Consider the following 19,798-nt stretch of genomic DNA (forward strand, 5'->3'; position numbering starts at 1 on the left):
TATTTAGAATGCAGACTTAATGGTTTCTTCAAACCGGATAATTAAAGAAAAGGAAAAAGAAAGGAAAAGAAGGAAGAAGAAAAGAAAGAAACTTTACTGTCTCTGATATCTCCAGTATACTCAAGTGGATTCGTATTGTGTTGTTGAAGATACCACTAAATGATTAAGTAACATATATATATATATATATATATATATATATATATATATATATATATATATATATATATATATATATATATATATATATATATATATAGATAGATAGATAGATAGATAGATAGATAGATAGATAGATAGATACACTTCTGTTCTAAATAGTTGCTTTTGCTTGATAATTCTTCAGACACCCTGGGACATACGAGTGTCTGAAGAATGGCAAAATTGTTGCGAAATACTTGTAATTATATTCTTGATATCAATGGAGTCCCGAATTTCCATCAATAAATTACAGGTCCAGTACTTATACGCACACTTTCTTCGAGGGAGGGTTGAAACAAACTCATATCAGTTTCGGACAGTTTCCAATACTTATCTTAAGATGAAAAATTACTATTTTTCCATAATCTTTGCTGAAAAGAACAATCGTTGAAGACGGTAAACATTTCCTTTGCAAATGCCATTATACAGACGTGATAAGTTTTATATTCATTTAATATTGACCAGTGCAAATTAATATATACATTAATAAACGAATTGATGATTGTATAAAAGACCTGAGTTCATTTTGATTTGCTTTGAGATCTTAAAGAAAGATATTAAAGTCCGAGACTTTGGATCTATACTTGCCTTTACACCGTTAATACTTGTAATTTCTATACGGGAAGTTGTGCATACCCTCTAGAGAACATAAAAGCGCATAAATCAAATTTCAGAAAAATGTGACGTTCATTCAACAATAATCGATTCAAATATGAATAGTGTTGTTAATGACAATATCAAAAGTAAAAATTTTTCTATATTCTGTGTAGTTTAATTTATAATAATGTATTATTATTATTATTATTATTATTATTATTATTATTATTATTATTATTATTATTATTATTATTATTATTATTATTTGAATTTTTAATTTGGATGCATAATAAAATGCTGTACTGATCTATGTGATTGTTTTTATTTTTAAATAAGAAAACAAATAACAATATTTATGGAATTACTTGTTACATTTCACACATTCAAAACAGAATTTCAATCAATTCCATCAACACTTTCCTTTAAGTACACTCTTAGCCAAAGGAATATACACAACGTTTCTGACATTTCTCTTCCTCCTCGTATGTTTGTGTTTACGGTGTGACATCTACCTTATTTCTTCAACCAATGACCTCTACGGCAGGTAGCCCTGAGATAAACTCAGTGGCAACAACTGTAGGAACTCCATACGTTGTAGCTGGCTTAGGTGGAGCATACACTGGTACTGGTGCTGGTGGTGGCGGAGCGTAGATTGGTACAGGTGGTGCATAAACTGGTGGTGGTGGTGGTGGAGGAGGAGGGGGAGGAGGTGGTGGTGGTGGTGGTGCATAGACTGGAGGTGGTGGAGCATAGACTGGGAGTGGTGGTGGTGAATAGACCGTAGCTGGTGCTGTCAGGAGAACTGGAACGTCAGCTAACGTGACTGCGGCACAGACGAGAAGAATTACCAACTGTAATAAACAAGAAAACATACATGAATAACACAATTATGGATTTACTAATAAAATCATCGAACTATTTTGCTTTTTGAAAACAAGTTAAGAGAAACTTATGTGAGTATATTGTAACCTGGCCGAGTCATTTAATACAAAAACTGTGTAAGTCAGTATTTTAACTATTTAGCTAACCACTAAGTTCCGAACTATTAATCTTTATGTTAATAGTTTTCAGGATGTGCATTAAAAGATCTTGCTTTTTCTTAGGACAAGTTTTTGCTAACTTGTATGAAGATAATTGCTAACATGTATGCACGTTTCGGTCTTCTGTAAAGAGAAGGATGGGTATGCCAGTAGGTGTGTTGCTAGGTAAATACTGTATGTGTGCTGTGTTGCTAAGTATGCATCCTATATGTGTGATCTCCTTAGGAGGATGGGAGACAAATCCAATACTAGTTTCTACGACCATATCTCATCTAGCATCAAAAGTGTCAAGGGACGTGAAACAAACTAGAAAATCACTGCAATTGTTCCAAATCAAAAATTAGCTTGAAATTTAAAATAAACTATTATGTATTTTAACGGAATCACTATTTCTCCAGCAATCTTTAAACTTAACAAGTAGATAGCTGCTACTAAGAAAGTCTCATAAACAGAACTAAGAATGTTGACAAACGGCAAAGTGTTTACAAAATACCTTCTTAGATTTTTAAACTAAACACAAGTTAAACATGTTGACGTTGGTAAAGCCTTCAGTTAGGTATGTAAACTGCCAACCACTTATAAACAGGGTTGAGTGATTTAAATCAGCTGGTTTAAGCCATTATTTAAACCATGGTTTAAAACAGACGGTTTTCTTAAATAAAGCAATTTTTTCATCATATTTGAACACTTTTTGTGTAATTCATGTTATGCGATGCGACAAGAAATACAAGAAGAGGGTACGCTATATATTATTTCATATGTTTGTTCGGCTCATGCGATAAGCTTACCTGTTTATTATATACAGTCATTCTTTCGTAATATAAAGGAACAAATAATCAATATTGTTTAATAATTCAAGTACAATTCCTTTCCAAGTGCGTTATATAGAGAAGCTGGAGAACCTGAACTAGTTTTCCCAACAGAGGTGCGGTGGAATAGTTTCGTATGTTAACAGTTGGTCAACAATTATAGCATACGAACAAAACTAACTAGTAATTGATTCAGCTGTAAAGAAGGTCTTCAGTCTGGCACAAAAACTAAAGCTAGAAATGTGTTATATCTTTTTAAACCTATATCTACAGCAGTTGATGAAGTACAGGAGAATAATTACACTATAGAAGACCTATTAAGAATATGGAAAAAGTCTTGAATGAGTTTTGAAAATTCGATACTCCCGATCAGTTCGTCTCTTGATTTTGAAGTGTGAAGATTAAAGGAAACTATTTAACTAGCCATATGATTTTGATTCTACAGTAAAGATACAGGTGTCAACATATGAAAGCGGAAAAGTCACAAATCTCAAACAGAGAAATAACAATTCATTTTCCGTTATCGTACAGTTACTGACTGTACAAGTGTCTACAGCTGCCGTTCAAAGATTAAATCACCGCTAAGAAACCATTTGGAAACCAAAAAGGCTGCTTTACTGTAGGTTTTTGTTTGAAGTTGAACACCAAACATGAAGTTGAGAACTAGTTGCATACATGGCATATACGATTGACTTACTGATTGAATTGAAATTAGGTAAGGGGTTTTCTCTTTCCTTAACAAGAAAATCACAAGTGGTAGTGGAAAGGGAAGCAATAAAGTATGACAACTATACTTTCGTGTTTCTATAGTATCAATGACTGATAGTATTATTTTATGTATTATAATAAGTTAATAACGTACTTATGCATAGAAAATTTTAAATGAAATATGTATTATTACATTCTTTCACAAAATGCACTTATTTGACCAGTATTCTGTGTATTCTGGTATTGCTTTCTCTTTTTCTCTGTTCTTAAAATTACGAACATTAATTAACAGATTGGTTTCGTTTTCAGCGAAACATGCTGCTTAGTAAAAGTGATACGGAGGACAGAAGTGCATTTACAATCTGTCCCTACTACTCCTTCGTGTAGAAGAGCTGTATTCTAATATGAGTATGTTTTTAATAAAAATAAAATAAAATAAATAAAAGCTAATTTAAACTATAACAACTAGTTTAAAGCAAGTAAACCATGGTTTGTGGATTTTATTATAAGATCTTGCTTTTGTACTTTTTTCACAACCCTGCTTAAATGTAATTTGGTTGTTCTTCTTAAGCACTTGTCTTGTTTAAATTGAAAAAAAATTGTAAAATGAATTGAAATCTTTCAGTTTTTCTCCCACGGTTATGCCAGCTAGGCTGGAGGAGACGATGATGATGAGAAATAAATGAAAATGTGGAATTAATAAAATGTGAGGAAACAGGAGAACTCCGAGAAATCAATGAACACGGTGTTTGTCCACCACAAAGTTCACATGGCGCAAGCAGAGATCGAACCAGGGACGCCATGCACCAGAGGTGAATGCTCTACCACCGAGCCACCGTGCCCTTGCAAAGCAATGAATTACCATAATATGAATAAGACATTTTTTTAGCAGGGCCGGATTAAGGGGGCTGCAGCCCCGGGGCCTCCAGGTAGACAGGAGCCTCTACTCTGATCAAAATCTCAACTAGCTATCTTAAAAAGAATCATAAAGATACAATCATCATCATAAAATAAAAATGTGACCGAAAATATGAAACATAGTCCCTTAACTTTTCTACTGAGCTTTCATAGAAAAGTATTAGGCGAAGTCAGAAGGGGGCACATATTTTTTCTAGCCGCGGGTCTTCAGATAGGATAATCCGGTCCTGATTTTTAGGCTTTGTTCGTACCAAGGATGTTATAAAATAGAGGATTTGCCCATACAACAATATCGCAAAGCCATACGTCACAACTTCGCCACACCTACATTGCCCACTCCGAGCCAATAAGATCGCAATGTTCCGAGCCAACAATCATGGCGGAAACGAGAGTAGCCATTCAAAAGTGCCGGCTCAGACGATGCTCGGTTTGTTTGTTTGTTTGTTTGTTTGTTTTTTTTTTTTTTTTGGCTGCATTGAAATCATATGATGAAGATACGTGTGGGCAGATCCTCTATTTTGTAACATCCTTCGTTCGTACCTTGTACCCATCGGTTACAATTTTACTAGTAAAATGGGACATACTGGTTCTGCAGTAGAGTGTTGACTTCCGGTATCTGAATAAATCCCAGAAAATGTGAGTTTGTGGTGGAGAACGTCATATTCGTAGGTTTTCCTATGGCTATTCCGTTTCCTCATACGTTATCCTTCCATAAACTACTTAATAATAATTCACCTTCATTTAGTCATCCATCTTTTTTATTCTACCATATAAATATATAAGATGTGAAAACTACATATTTAATTTTTATTTATGAGTAAATTGCCTCATTATTTCTTTCATGTCATTGCCACAAAATATGACTACCCTCGTGTCATAACCTTTACTTTGCCCTACAATTTTGAGGCGTTTTAAATGACAATATCCTGCTATGATAAAATTTATTCAAGGACTAACTTGCATTTGTTATTAACTTATCAATTCAGAACTAGTAAAAGTGGTAGTAAGAATTTTAGTACTTAGTAAATAAGTAAATAAAATAACTTTGCACGCCTAATGAAGATAGAAAGCCATAACGGGGATCAGCAATAACTTCATAACAAGGTACTGCATAGTTTATATCGCTTACCTAACATTGTTAGGATCATCAAGTCTGGGAAGTTCAGGTGAGTAGGTCAGGTAACCAGAATGGAAGAAAGTAGGAACGCTTTCGAAATTTTGACTAGAAACGCAATCGAAAAAAAAGACCTTTAGGAAGAAAATCTTTGAGTTTTACGTCCCACAGTTATGCCGGTTATTCTAAAGGGGACAGTGATGATGAGTAATGAATGAAATTGTGGAATGAAGAAAGTGGGAGAAAACGGGAGAACCCCGAGAAAACCATAATCTGGACGTGTTTCTCCACGGTGTTTCTCCACCACAAAGTTCACTTGGCGGGGGGCTGGGATTGAACCCGGGACCCCAAGCACCAGAGGTGAACGCTCTACCACTGAGCCACCGCGGCCTCCCTTTAGGAAGATCTAGGTACGGATGGAAGGAAAGTATTAAGGTGCATCTCACAGAAATAGGAATATCAAGTATAATCAACCATTTAACATGCGTAAGAAGATACACTCGCCTGCAATTAGTGGCTTAAAACTGGATAAAAAATATACTAAATGATAATAATAATTGTAATAACAGTAGAACTCTTTCGTGGCTATGTGGTTAGCGTAAGCTTCTTCGAAACGGGAGAGACGGGTTCAATCTCCGGTGGGAGCTCATGTGGTTTGGACTCCATGTTAATATTGTCTTAAATGGGCGGCAGTAATTTTGTCACCGGAAACTTCGTCACCCGAAAGTTCGTCACGGTAATTTCGACACCGGTAATTTTGTCACCAAAATATTACCATATAGGTAATTTCGTCCGAAAATTTTGTCATGATATTTTCATCACCAGTGTCTTTTAGAACATAATACAAGTACAATGAATGAATCGAAAAAGTTTTTGAAATTGCTTTCTTTAATCTTCAACTGAAGCAAATCGAAATATATAATAATAATAATAATAATAATAATAATAATAATAATAATAATAATAATAATAATAATAATAATAATAATAATAATAATTATTATTATTATTATTATTATTATTATTATTATTATTATTATTATTATTATTATTATTATTAAATAAATAGTTACATATTTTATATATCGTATTTGACATGAGAGATAAATGTTTCTAGTGATTCTGTCAGAAATATTATCAAATAGGAAATTTTGTCACGGTTTTTTTTTTTTTCACCTTTCTTGAACTAAGTAGAGGCAAAGTAAATGACCTAAACAGCTTACGTTATTTTAATCAAATTTGGAAAACAATTCGGTTGGTGTTGAACTCTGCAAAATTTAAGTTTCGGGTACTCGACGCAGGAGCAAGCACCAGTGCAAGAAAATAGTGCCAGTTTCAGCAAATGTTGAAAGCAAAGGCAACGTGGGGAACTATTGGGTTTATATATATGAAAATTTCAATATCAAAATCAAAATTTCAGAACAGAAAATTGCAAACAAATATGGGAAGATATGCCAATCCTTTCATTTTCCCGCAAACTAGACGAAAATTTGCACCGTTCTTGTACCATTCGCCGAGCCCAAACTCTTGGACCTTCATCCACGTTAACTGAGTCATGTGAAAAGAGTGATCTTTTTAGGAGCTATTGAAAGAAGAATGTTATATGTCAACTCTGATTAAACATTGGCAAATTGTTATTGGATATATATGTGAAGAAAACAAATTTATATTAAGGAAGAAAAACATGTACTGTAAATATTTCTAACAATTTCCTTTAAATATAGCCTTATGGAGCTATTGAGAAGTGAAACATGGATGGTGGACGGAAACTTTTCAATGGCTCCTTAAAAAATAATAATAAGAAGAAAAACTTGGGCCCTATAGCCCTATGTTATTTGAGGTGAGACTTCCTTTACTAGGTGTATGCCCTAATGCAGAGCAAGACACAACAATCATATGAAAAACTATTCCGTGCGGTGGTGCATCAGTGCAGTGAATTTAGTGAATACCCGGACCCTGTAACTGTGATTATGGATTTCGAGATAGCGGAAATGCAGACTGTAAAAGCAACTTTCGGAAACTCAACTCGTGTACAGCATTGCTTTTCTTCACCTGACTCACTCAATGTGGAGAAAGGTCCAAGAGATTGGATTCACAGAACGGTACAAGAGCAATGAAAATTTTCGTCTGTTATGCGAGCAAATGAATGGATTGGCATTTCTTCCCGTAGAAGATGTGCATCAGGAAATCCAGAGGCTTCGGAGGAAAAACTGGAACTTCTAGATTATTTTGATAGTACTTAATTCAACAAGTTGACGCAACTTTCAACTGCGTTATATCAGGATGCTGTGGGTCAGCCACCAAAAAAGAAAACTAGAAGAGAGATTTTGTAGAAACGGTTCCAGTCTTTGTGCATAACGTATAACACTGGAACTAAATGTTTGAAAAAATTTTTGCTTGTTTCCTATCATGTTATGAATAGTAGAAAATCAACATGTAAATCACTTATTGCATTATAACAAACTATATTTTTTTTCTATTTTCTGTTCTGAAATGTTGAAAACTTAATATTTGTAAATAATGATATATAAATCCATTAGCGGCCCATTTTGCCTGTGCTTTTAACATTTGCTGAAGCTGACATTATGCTCTTTTATTATTGTTTGTTCTTGCGTCGAGTATCCGAAACTTCGATTTTCCAGAGTCGGACACCAACTGAATTGTTTTCCAAGTTTAATTAAGATAAGATAAGCTGTTTTGGTCGTTTACTTTGTCTCTACTTAGTTCAACAAAGGTAAAAAAAATGACCATGTCAAAACTTCCTTTATTCAAATATTTTGGTAACAAAATTACAGGTGACGAAATTACTGTCAAAATTTCCGGTGACGAAATAACCTACATGCTAATATATTGGTGACGAAATTACCGTGACGAAAATTCCGGTAGCGAAATTTTCGGTGACGAAATTACCTAAGTCTGTCTTAAATAGCTTCAGTGTTGAAAATGACGCTAAACTCCAATCCTACTAACGAATAATAATAATAATAATAATAATAATAATAATAATAATAATAATAATAATAATAATAATAATAATAATAATAATAATAATAATAATAATAATAATAATAATGACTACGTGATTCTCCACTGTCAGTATTAACGTTTAAGTTCTGAATATTTAAGCAATAAATACATTTTCGAAGTTTAGAAATGCCAACCTCAAATTAGGGCTTAAGAGCAACCTGTACTACCGGATCCAATGACTTGTGCATTCAACCAATTCGGAATTGGGGCGAGAATCTCATCGAAGAGTCAAAGTTCAAGCTTCGAAATTGTTAAGCCTCGAGTGCAGGAGTGGAAATGGAATTGTTGAACTAAGGGGACGACTTCCTCACGAGAACAAGCCCAGGGAGACGGAGTTCCAAACGAACTTTCGTGGGCGACCAACCAAAGTGTTCCACTATCCACCCAACTTATTGAGACTTTCTAAACGTATATATCACTAAAACAACGAATCATTATTGCAATTTCATCATTGTCATAGTATTCTAAAATAATTTTGACCTGGGTTCAATTTGTTGTATGATCTTAGCTACATTGTTAAGAACCAGCGTCATTATGTTTCAAGAGGGAACAAAACAAATAAAACAAAACGTTTTGCTTGTATACTCATCTTCATGTGATTCTAATTACTTTTCCCTCCTTCATTTTACTATTTTCTTCTTGAACTTTTACTAAGGGGATATCGTTCCATCACGTTCCCATCATTTACACCCATGCTCGAAGTTGTTATACATAATCGTTGAATATGGTATATTTAGTTATTTATTTATATATAATATGTTTCAGATACAGCACTAGGCCATTTTACACTGAAACATTTAACATTGTGATAACATAACAATTGAATAACAATTTAAGCTTAAGATGGTACAGCACAACAGCAACATAACAAAAATAGCTTATTTATAGATGATCTGAAAGTATACTCATTTGAAAAAACGTCTACAGTTTCTGGTAACTGATTATAAATATTCACAATTCGGATTAGAAGGGACCTTTGGACAATATTAACTCTCGCCACTCGAGTGCAAAAGAGATCAATAGACCGTGTTGTTCTAGAGGATACGCGAAAATTAATCTGTTCAGATGATATATGGCCATTTATAATTTTTTGCAAAAATATTAGGCTAGAAATTTAGTTTCTCTCTGGGGGAGCTTTGATAGTGGGAGCAACATATGACTTATAGAACAAGCGTAAGGAATTAGGATTTTTTATGTCAGTGAAGCGATATGCAGTATATGATGTTAATGAACGTTCTGTTCGATTTTTTCCGAATTTTTCTTTAAGTTTATTAATATGCAAAATATGCAGCAAATTTGCTTTACAAGAGTGCTTTCTATCGAAGAGGTATGAATTGGACAAGTGATTATCTTTATTGCTGACGTCATTGATACATAGTACTTGCATACCTGTTATCCCTAATCCTAATTGTCTGCCTCATTCTCTATTTCAGCTCCTAATATTCAGACTGACATTAACTCTTTTTTAAACCAATGCACGTGAATAATTTGGGCATCCTACCCAGCTAAGTTAATTAAAACTTATCCTCCCGTAGTACACTCAGATAACAAAAAAGTTTTACTTGGAGTACCTATAAATACGTACATAAATAATCATAGGCTAATTGGTTTACTCATGTCAGCTAGACGAGCTCAATAACAGCAACACAAAGCATTTTAAATTATATACTCACAGACTTCATGACGAATATTGCTTCTCTGCAGTAGGTCCTACCAAACTGTAAAGAAATTCACTAAATATTGGGTTTTTATACTCTTGAAAATTGTTATGTTAATATGTTCTTTAAAAACACCTTATGACTGACATGTATAGATATTATACAACAGATAGGTTGAAAACAAAAAAAACATTTTGTTGTTTCGTGAGTATTTCGTAGAAAACAACTCTCTTTTTTTTTGACACAGCAAGATCTTCTGTTGATAGACGTATGTAGTTGGAAAAGAAATTACAAGCCGATACGATCAAGATTTGTGTTAAAGGTTATTTTTTCGTTAATACTACAAGAAATATTTTACTGGTGCTAAAATTACTCAAAGTTAAGTCACTATTTCTAAAATAAAACATAACTTTCCTTTCATTGATACGATACAATTTGAAACGAAATTTTAAAAAAAATATCATGAAACTAACTTAACCAAGAGGAAATAATAATTTAATTCTTCTCTGGTTATGTTTGATTCGAAATTTTTTGGATGTATTACATGCATGATAATTTACAAAAATTTACATGATTTTAATGAAACTTGGTGTGGACCTTTATACAACCTTCGGAAATACGAATGTTGCTTATGATTCCAATTTGTCATGAATAATAGGCTAAAATTTACTACATGTTGTAAGTTCGCTCATAAAAGTATGAAAAAATCATTCAGTAAAATTATTCGATTTTGACAAATATATATATATATATATATATATATACAGGGTGGTTCAGTAATGTTGGACAGCCCTGAATAAATCGGAAACCAGAAGAGATATTAGCAAGAATTTGGTGAATCCAGATACTTGTGGAAGGGGGACGTCCTTTGAGGTACCACACAATGTTACCAGGTCAACAGTGTTGCCAGCTCAGTACAAAGTTGTATTTTTTTAAATGGAACATATAGAAGTTTATGCCATCAAAAGAATTAGTACAGAATGTGAATACCAACAAGCGAAACCGCACCTGTCAGTGTTGCCAAATAAGGAAGTTATAAAGCTTCAAAGAACAAGAAATTAAAGTGTCCGTAGGGCAAAACTAGCAAAAAGGCAACAAAAATAATACTACGGAATGAAAAGGAGTAACAGAAAGAGTAAACCAAAGAACGCACAGCATCCAGTGAGTAACAGGGTTGCCAAAGCAAAGGGGAAAAAATTGAAAATTTTGCAGTTGCTATAGGAGGAAAAGTGCCCATATGACATAATGCTGGAAACACCATAGAAAGTCTATGTAAGAGTCAGGAATCCTAATCGCGTTTGTTCGAAAGCAATATCTCTAACCGTTTCCGAGATACACCAAAGCTGTGCGGAGTTTGCAACACTGCATAATAATTCCCTCGCCCTCCAAACTACAGGAACGAGTAATGAAAATGATACGCCCAACAAAATGTAAGAACTACACGGGTCTAATCGTCAAATCAATTATGCAGTGTTGCAAACCCCGCACACCTTTGGTGTATCTCGAAAACGGTTAGAGATATCGCTTTCGAACAAACGCGATTAGGATTCCTGACTCTTACATAGACTTTCTATGGTGTTTCCAGCATTATGTCATATGGGCACTTTTCCTCCTATAGCAACTGCAAAATTTTCAATTTTTTTCCCCTTTGCTTTGGCAACCCTGTTACTCACTGGATGCTGTGCGTTCTTTGGTTTACTCTTTCTGTTACTCCTTTTCATTCTGTAGTATTATTTTTCTTGCCTTTTTGCTAGTTTTGCCCTACGGACACTTTAATTTCTTGTTCTTTGAAGCTTTATAACTTCCTTATTTGGCAACACTGACAGATGCGCTTTCGCTTGTTGGTATTCACATTCTGTACTAATTCTTTTGATGGCATAAACTTCTATATGTTCCATTTAAAAAAATACAACTTTGTACTGAGCTGGCAACACTGTTGACCTGGTAACATTGTGTGGTACCTCAAAAGACGTCCCCCTTCCACAAGTATCTGGATCCACCACACTCTTGCTAATATCTCTTCTGGTTTCCGATTTATTCAGGGCTGTCCACCATTACTGAACCACCCTGTATATATAAACATTTTCTTAGGAGCATGTCAATCATCTTCTCTATTACAGTTGAAATTTTCAAGGATAAGCGGTTTAAAAAGATTGTTTCTACAAACTTTGAAATTTCGTTATATAAATGTCTTTCGCTCAGTGGTAGAGCGTTCACCTCTGGAGCTTGGGGTCAAGAGTTCGATCCAAGCCCCCGCCAAGTGAACTTGGTGGTGGACACACAAAGTGTGCGTGGGTTCCCTCGGGGATCTCCCGTTTCCTCCCACTTTCTTCATTCCACCATTTCATTCATTTTTCATCTTCATTGTCTCCTTTAGCCTAACCAGCATAACCGTGAGACGCAAAACTCAAAGATTTCATTTCATTTCATTTCATAAATATCTTTCATTCGATTAATTAGATTTTGATGCATTAGAGTGTGTATTTTTTTTTTCGATATTCTAAATCATTTCAATGCTTAGGGTTAAAATTTGTCAGGAATGAGAAGGTGAAGTAATCTTCACAATTTAGCAATGTTTTCCACTTTAATTAAGGAATTTGGTTTACCAAAACTCTATACAGGTATATTTACAATGTCTGTCCGTCCGAGAGACAAAAAAAATCTCGAGATTTACTTGACCAATCATCAGTAAATTTGATCAGGATTCAGATGGTTAAAATCGATTTTGTTTTTTAATCCCGATACTCAAACTGGAAGTGGTAAAAAATTAACAACTTCCGGTTTTGACTTTCATTGCTGCTGAGCGGAAACGGTAAGAGAGAGATGCGGTTATCTGCAATCGATTGAGTGTTCCAAAAATACATTAGCAAGATTAACTTTCTACTAAAACCGGAAGTAGTTGAAATACACTAGAACTTTCCGGTTTCAATATTGATATAAATGGAACAAAAAATAGTAGATAGCGAGAAGAGGTTCCTTGGGTTGGATTTAGCGTTCTAAAAATAAGTACCATCTTCTCTCTTCACTCTCTATTCACAGAGGAAGTGGCAGAAATCAAACATTTCCGGTTTTAGCATTGATCAACATAGAACATAAGCCATAATAGATAGCAAGAAGCGATTCTCTGTAATCAATTAAGTGCCCCAAAAATAACATTCATCTCCACTCTAATCTGTCTAATAAAACTGGAAGTAGAAGAAATCAACCAGTTCCAGTTTTAATGTTCTCATTATAGAGTGAAACCAGTAACAGATAACCAAAAGTGGTTTCATGCAAACGATTAAGTGTCCCAAGAATAAAATTCCATATCTACTTTAACATCTCTACGGTCATTCCATTTGAAATTACCAAATTTAAAACTAAAATGTGTCTCATATAATTTAAATTTTATTCAAATTTTGTACATGTGTTGTGGTATCCTAACATAGCACACCTGTCAAATTTTCAGCTCTACCTCAAAGGGGACTGCTGTAGGAGCCATTCGAAATTTGGGGGTTTTGCGCAATAAATTCATAAGTCCGCCTTCAACTTACATTGTGTCATAATTTGTTTTTCTTGTACATATCAAAAAAGCACCCTCCTAATTTTTTATATATTAAAGAGGAACACCAAAACTACTTATTTTAAAAATTAGAGGTTGGTGTTAGGTGGGCCTTTTTCAGAAATATTGAAATTATTTTTTCAAATAATATTGAAATTATTTTTTCAAATAATTTTGAAATTATTTTTTCTTCTTTTTTCTCTTTGATGGCAAAATTCATTTGCCTAACCCCACTTGAGAAGTTTATTGGTATAATGTTTTAAATGCTACAAATTCTAAGAATATTTTAGTGAAAACCATTTTCAAATAGCTTTAATATCTCCAAAGATCTAGTGGTTTCAGTACTTTAAGTCGAAAGGGGACTTAGTTTTTTTTTTTTTTTTTTTTTTTTTGCACAAAACCTTCAAATTTCGAATGGCTCCTACAGCAGTCCCCTTTGAGGTAGAGCTGTAAAGTTTGACAGGTGTGCTATGTTTGGATACCACAACATTTGTACAAAATTTGAAGAAATTCTAAAGCACATGAGCCACCTTGATTTGTTGATTTGATATGGAATGGCCCTCTATTAAAACTGAAAGTGTTAGAAATCCAACACTTTCGGTTTTAACGTTAATTGCTATATAGTACAAACGTTAATACCTAGCAGGACGCGGTTTACTGCTATAGGTTAAACGTCCCAAGAATATATACCATTTACACTCTAATCTCTCTGCTAAAACAAGAAGCGACAGAAAGGATACACTTCTGATTTTAGCATGCATCATTATATAGTGGAAATAGTAACAGATAGCGGAAAGCGGTTTCCTTCAATCAATTAAGCGTTTCAAGAAAATATTTTATCTTTATTAAAACCAGAAGTGTCCGAAATTTACCACTTCCGATTTTAACATTGATCACTATGGAGAAAAAACGGAAATAGCTGTCAAGAAGCGATTTTCTACAATCGATTAAGCGTCCGAAAAATATATTCCATTCCTACTCTGATCTTTCTCTCTCTCTCTAATATGGGAAGTGATAGAAATCAATCACTCGTTGATCGTTTTATCGTTGATCGTTATAGAGTGAAAAAGGGTACCAGAAAAAGTGAAACAGTTTTCTGCAATGGATTAGGTGATTCAAAAATATATTCCTTCTCCACTCTAATCTCTCTACTAAAGCTTAAAGAGGATTAATATATAATACCACTTCCGGTTTCAATAATAGTTAAGAAAATATCACGCCGCAAAAACTAAACTCGCTCATGTGTTATACAGTTACTTGTTTTCTTGTATACATTCGGTAAAATAGGAAACCCAGGCATTGTTGACAACACTTATACACAATTCATGATGTTTTAAGGCAAAGTGGAAATACTCTGTACTTTAATCTCCAGCCAAGATAGTGGGGGCACGATGGTTCAGTGGTAGATTGCTTACCTCTGGTGCGTGAAGTCCCTGGTTTGATCCCCGGTCAAGTAAGTTTGTGGTGGACAACATCGTGCTCGTGTGTTTTCTCTAGGTACTTCCGCTTCCTCCCACTTTATCTTTCCACCATTATTTTCTTGGTTTAATCATCGTCTCCCTTAGTTTAACAGGCATAATCGTGGAACATTAAATTCAAAGATTTAATTTCACCTTTTTTCGAAGCAAAATCGCAAAGAAAGAAAAATATTCCAAACAAAGAGGAGAAACTTTTATGAAAATAAGCAGAAAGAGAAATTCATTTTAAAAAGTTCTTCGAAAACCTACTCCTACGAGATTTATTTTGACCAGTCTACTGTATAGAATATTAATCAGTATAATTTTATATACCTTAGCTTCAACAGTTATAGAAAGCCATATTCTGCCTATGTGTTCTGAACGAAGACAGATTGTTAATTCATTTGTGGTAACGTAGGTAAATGAGGGAGTAAGAAAGAACAAGGTAACCAATTATTTCTTTTGTAGTTCAGAAAGGCAATTGAAAAGCTGAAAAGTAAGAAATTGAGGTGGAGAGATTAACTGAAAATTAGAATGAGGAATACCAGTAATTATACAAGAATTGAGTAAGTTTTGTTACATAACGTATGCATTTGGTTGCAAATATTATTTAGTATTACGATTTCTGATTCATATAAGGTCAAGACGCTAGATCAAATAAATCAATAAATAAATAAGGATTTCAGAATTGAGCAGCTAAAGAATAAGAAGGTCTAAACCTGCGTCATAACGAGTTGTTTACAAATTCGGAAAGAGTGAAATCGAATCAAATATCTTTCAGACCAAAGATAACTTTTCTACCAACACGATCAATTATTTAACACGAGGGTGATTAAAAAAAAACAAAGCCTCCAAGGTAATACTTTTACTTGTGTTTGACAAATAGCACCGATACAGGTATCATTGGAAAGCTTGGAACGTCAGCTACAAATGGTAGCATCATTTTTCAACATAGTCCCCATTACGGTCAACACACTTGTGCCAACGCGAAACAAGGTTTTTCATGCCCACGACAAAGAATCATAGTGGCTGCTGGCGACACCATTGCCGAATTGCTGCTTCCACAGTTGCAGAGTTGGCCCTTAAGCTTGGGGAAGAGACTAAAGTCCCAGGGTGCAAGGTCAGGACTGTAGGCAGGATGAGGCTGAATGTCAACAATACTTTGCCAGCAGATGGAACAACTCTGATTTTTTGGGGGGCGGAGGAGAGGACGTGTGGCGGTACTCAATCGACTGAGGCTTCGTTTCCGGGTCATAATGGTGTATCTACGATTCGCCGCTGGCGATGAATGTTTCTGGGCGCACAACCTTCCGTAATCAGCAATTCAATGACAGTCAGCTGTTTCAACCGGATGTCACTACTGGATGCCATGTATTGCTCCATTATTTAGGAACGAGAAGAGATAGGAAGGTGAAACAAGAGACATTTTATAGCTTAAACATCAGCACATTAACGATAAACAGTTAAGAATGTTTGCAATACTATTGGCCAAGTAGTTGGTTTGGAGGCATTACTTACTGAATCACTCTCGTATATGTTACAACTAAGGGGAATTAAGATATGGAGACGCATCAGCTTCAAGGAAGGGAATGATTTGAAAGCTCACATTGTAAATGTATATGTGGATATGGTGAAATTATGGGAAGAAATCTGCTGGGGATGATGCACAGAAGTGTCTAGCTCTGTAACTACTATTACATATACAAAATAAAGTCCTTAATTAGAAACAAATCCCCCAACATATAATTTACATGGAATAGATAGATCCAACATTGTAGAAATCCAGGTGAAAAGTGTGTATTTATCTCTCCCCCTTCGTACCGGCAATGTTCCCAGTTTTTTAATTAACATTAGAAGACAAAATTAAATCGTATACAACTCCGTAGCAGGACACTAGGTCAATTACCGTTTAGAAGATTTGAGTGATGATATGCGGTCTACACATCGGTTGCCATCGCCGCCATTTCAAGCTTTCTACAACGTGGTTCTTTACTCTTAGTTTAAGTTACTCATCGCCGGATACTGAATGAACGCCAAAAATACTGTCTTCAACGGACCACATGCATAAGGACATGCACGTTAACAATTTGGGTCCAAAAAGACATTTTTACCAGAAAAAAGATAAATACTTCGTAACTGAAACGTCATACTATTTTTCCTGTCCAAGTTTCTTTAGCTGGTAACAAATCCACAGTTTAGTACAGTCCAACTATTTTCTCACCCAATTCAGATAATTAGGTGTGATCAAAAACTAGGGTGAATAATTTTATCAGAAAAAAAGTAATAAGCTTACATGGAATTTGATTTAACCTTCTTTAAAGTACTGTCCTTGGCTAGCAATTTCCCATTTTCATGTTTCGAAAGCGTTGGCATTCTGGAGATATGCAAGAAAAATATGGTTTATCATGTAGCCTTCTGGGTTACTGAGTGGTTAACATTGTGGTTCATAACCGAAAGGTTCTAGGTTCGATACTCGTCTCCGAATGTTGTGACTCTTTAATTCTTCATTATCCACATGTTAAAATATTTCTGTCACTGCGTAATCATCCGATCTTTTAATAAAGATTCGCTACCTTAATTCAACAACTGCGAGTGTGATGCTCAGATGTGTGATGTGATCAAAAGATTTCTTAGAATGTGGATGTTGTCTGATCATTTGTTTCTCCAATTATAAGCTTGCACACCTGAATATATGCCTTTCTGTCCCTGCATTTGAATCTCTCTCTCCCTGTCTCCATCAAGAGTTCACATGGCCTGTGATCAAAGTCAAATAGATGTAAGCCTCTATCAATGGCTATCTTGACTCCTTATAGCTTTGCTTTTAGTATGCTAAGGATATTTAGACACTTCAAACAGGAAACATAGATACAAATGTCAATAAAACAGTAGATTCTGTTTCGATGTCGAAGATGTTTGTCGCAGTGAGCGACCAAGCCCAGGAAAAATGCGAAATATTCCGGCAAAAGTTAAGTAAGACTGGCATGTTAACAATTAAGATATTGCCAATAACCTTAGCATCCATCACCCGTGTGGGGGCGCGATGGCTCAGTGGTAGAGCGTTCACCTCCGGTGGTTGGGGTCCCTGGTTCGATCCCAGCTCGCGCCGTGTGGACTTTGTGGTGGACAAACACCGTGCTGCTGGGTTTTCTCGGGGTTCTCCCGTTTCCTCCTACTTTCTTCATTCCACCATTTCACTCATCTCTCATCATCACCGTCTTCTTTAGCCAAACCGGCATAAGCGTGGGACGTAAAACTTAAAGATTTCATTTCATTGTTCATGACCAGTGATAAATCATTCGGACAAATCTGGGGCCGCGGTGGCTCAGTGGTAGAGCGTTCACCTCTGGTGCTTGGGGTCCCGGGTTCAAACCTTGCTCCCGCTAAGTGAACTTTGTGGTGGACAAACACCGTGTGCGTTGGTTTTCTCGGGGTTCTTCCGTTTCCTCCCACTTTCTTCATTACACCATTTTCATTCATCTCTCATCATCACCGTCTCCTTTAGCCTAACCGGCATAACCGCGGGACGTAAATCTCAAAAATTTCATTTCATTTCATTTTGGACAAATCTGGATGAGAAGTGTTCTTACTCCTTGGTCGTATGCAACCTGCCTTACTATGATCGATTTCTAGTTGCAGTATCTTTTAGGATAGCTTTCATCATTACGCGTTGAGGTAATTATTTGATTTTTTTTTTTAAATAATTAATTATAACTTTTCTCAATTTTTCATATATTTAAATCTTCATTCGGTATAGCTTATTTCATTAATGAAAACCGCATCGAAATATGACCAACGGTTCTAGAGATAATTGCGTACATACATACATACATACTTACATACATACATACATGCATACATACATACATACATACCGGTCTTACTGACAAGGAAAGGACATGAATTTGTCAACGGGACTTCCTTATCAAACCTAGTCCATTCGATAAACATAACAAAGATATATGTATACATGCACAAAAAATTAGATGTCATGGAGAACGGAGTAAGTCCCTGGTGCCCATTGACCCTGTTAGTATAAAGAAAATCGTAGACTTGCAGTGAAATAGCTATTGCATCAACACTGTTCATTCGAAAGTCATGGTTTATAGTTGATTCTCTTCAGCATGAAACAAGCTGAGGTGCTATGTATTGGTGCCCATAACGTACTTGGACACAGAAAATTGGGAGAATGTCGAGAAAATTTTCTCCAGAAATCCCTCCCATCAACTTTGGACCCATCTGGAGTGGCCCCGGGTAAAAGCACACAATCCGAATTATCTCGAAAAATACTATGGAGTACAAGAAATGTGTGTACCAAGTTTTGTGTTGCTAGAGAGAACAGGTAAGAGAGGAAATCATGTATTGTTATACAAGCTTTTCCGTCATATCTATTTCTTCTTAAACTCCTTAAACCCTCCTTTTTAAACTTCATAGCGGCGAATAACTCTATCAATACCTCAAACATGAAAACACTACAAGGTGCAACACACACACACTAATAACATAGCTAAACCATCAAACTCCGAAAAGAGCAACTGTTAATTTCAAAATCTCGGCGAATAGGTACAAATTACTATACAAGCAAGCAGCGACAATAGGCTACTCAACTCACTGGGGTGACGGTTCAGGTTCTCGGAAACAGGGGACCCACGGAGAACGCTACATGATGAATCGCGTATTTCTTACATATCTCAAGAACACTAACACTTTCAAGGCAGGAAAATATACTCT

General features: G+C 35.2%; 1 protein-coding gene across 1 annotated transcript; it reads right to left on the bottom strand.

Annotated features, from left to right (window-relative positions):
- Positions 1 to 1,101: 1,101 nt before the first annotated feature.
- LOC145686605 (uncharacterized) lies at positions 1,102 to 10,221 on the bottom strand. Its single transcript, XM_081760062.1, has 2 exons — positions 10,088 to 10,221; positions 1,102 to 1,649 (listed from the first exon to the last, which is right to left on the bottom strand). Exons 1-2 carry the CDS (start codon positions 10,094 to 10,096, stop codon positions 1,320 to 1,322), a joined length of 339 nt encoding a protein of 112 aa, XP_081616188.1. The 5' UTR covers positions 10,097 to 10,221; the 3' UTR covers positions 1,102 to 1,319.
- Between the last annotated feature and the right edge of the window lie 9,577 nt (positions 10,222 to 19,798).

This window comes from Thermobia domestica, chromosome 5 (assembly GCF_964235325.1).
Source record: "Thermobia domestica chromosome 5, izTheDome1.hap1.1, whole genome shotgun sequence".
Taxonomy (NCBI): Eukaryota; Metazoa; Arthropoda; class Insecta; order Zygentoma; family Lepismatidae; genus Thermobia; species Thermobia domestica.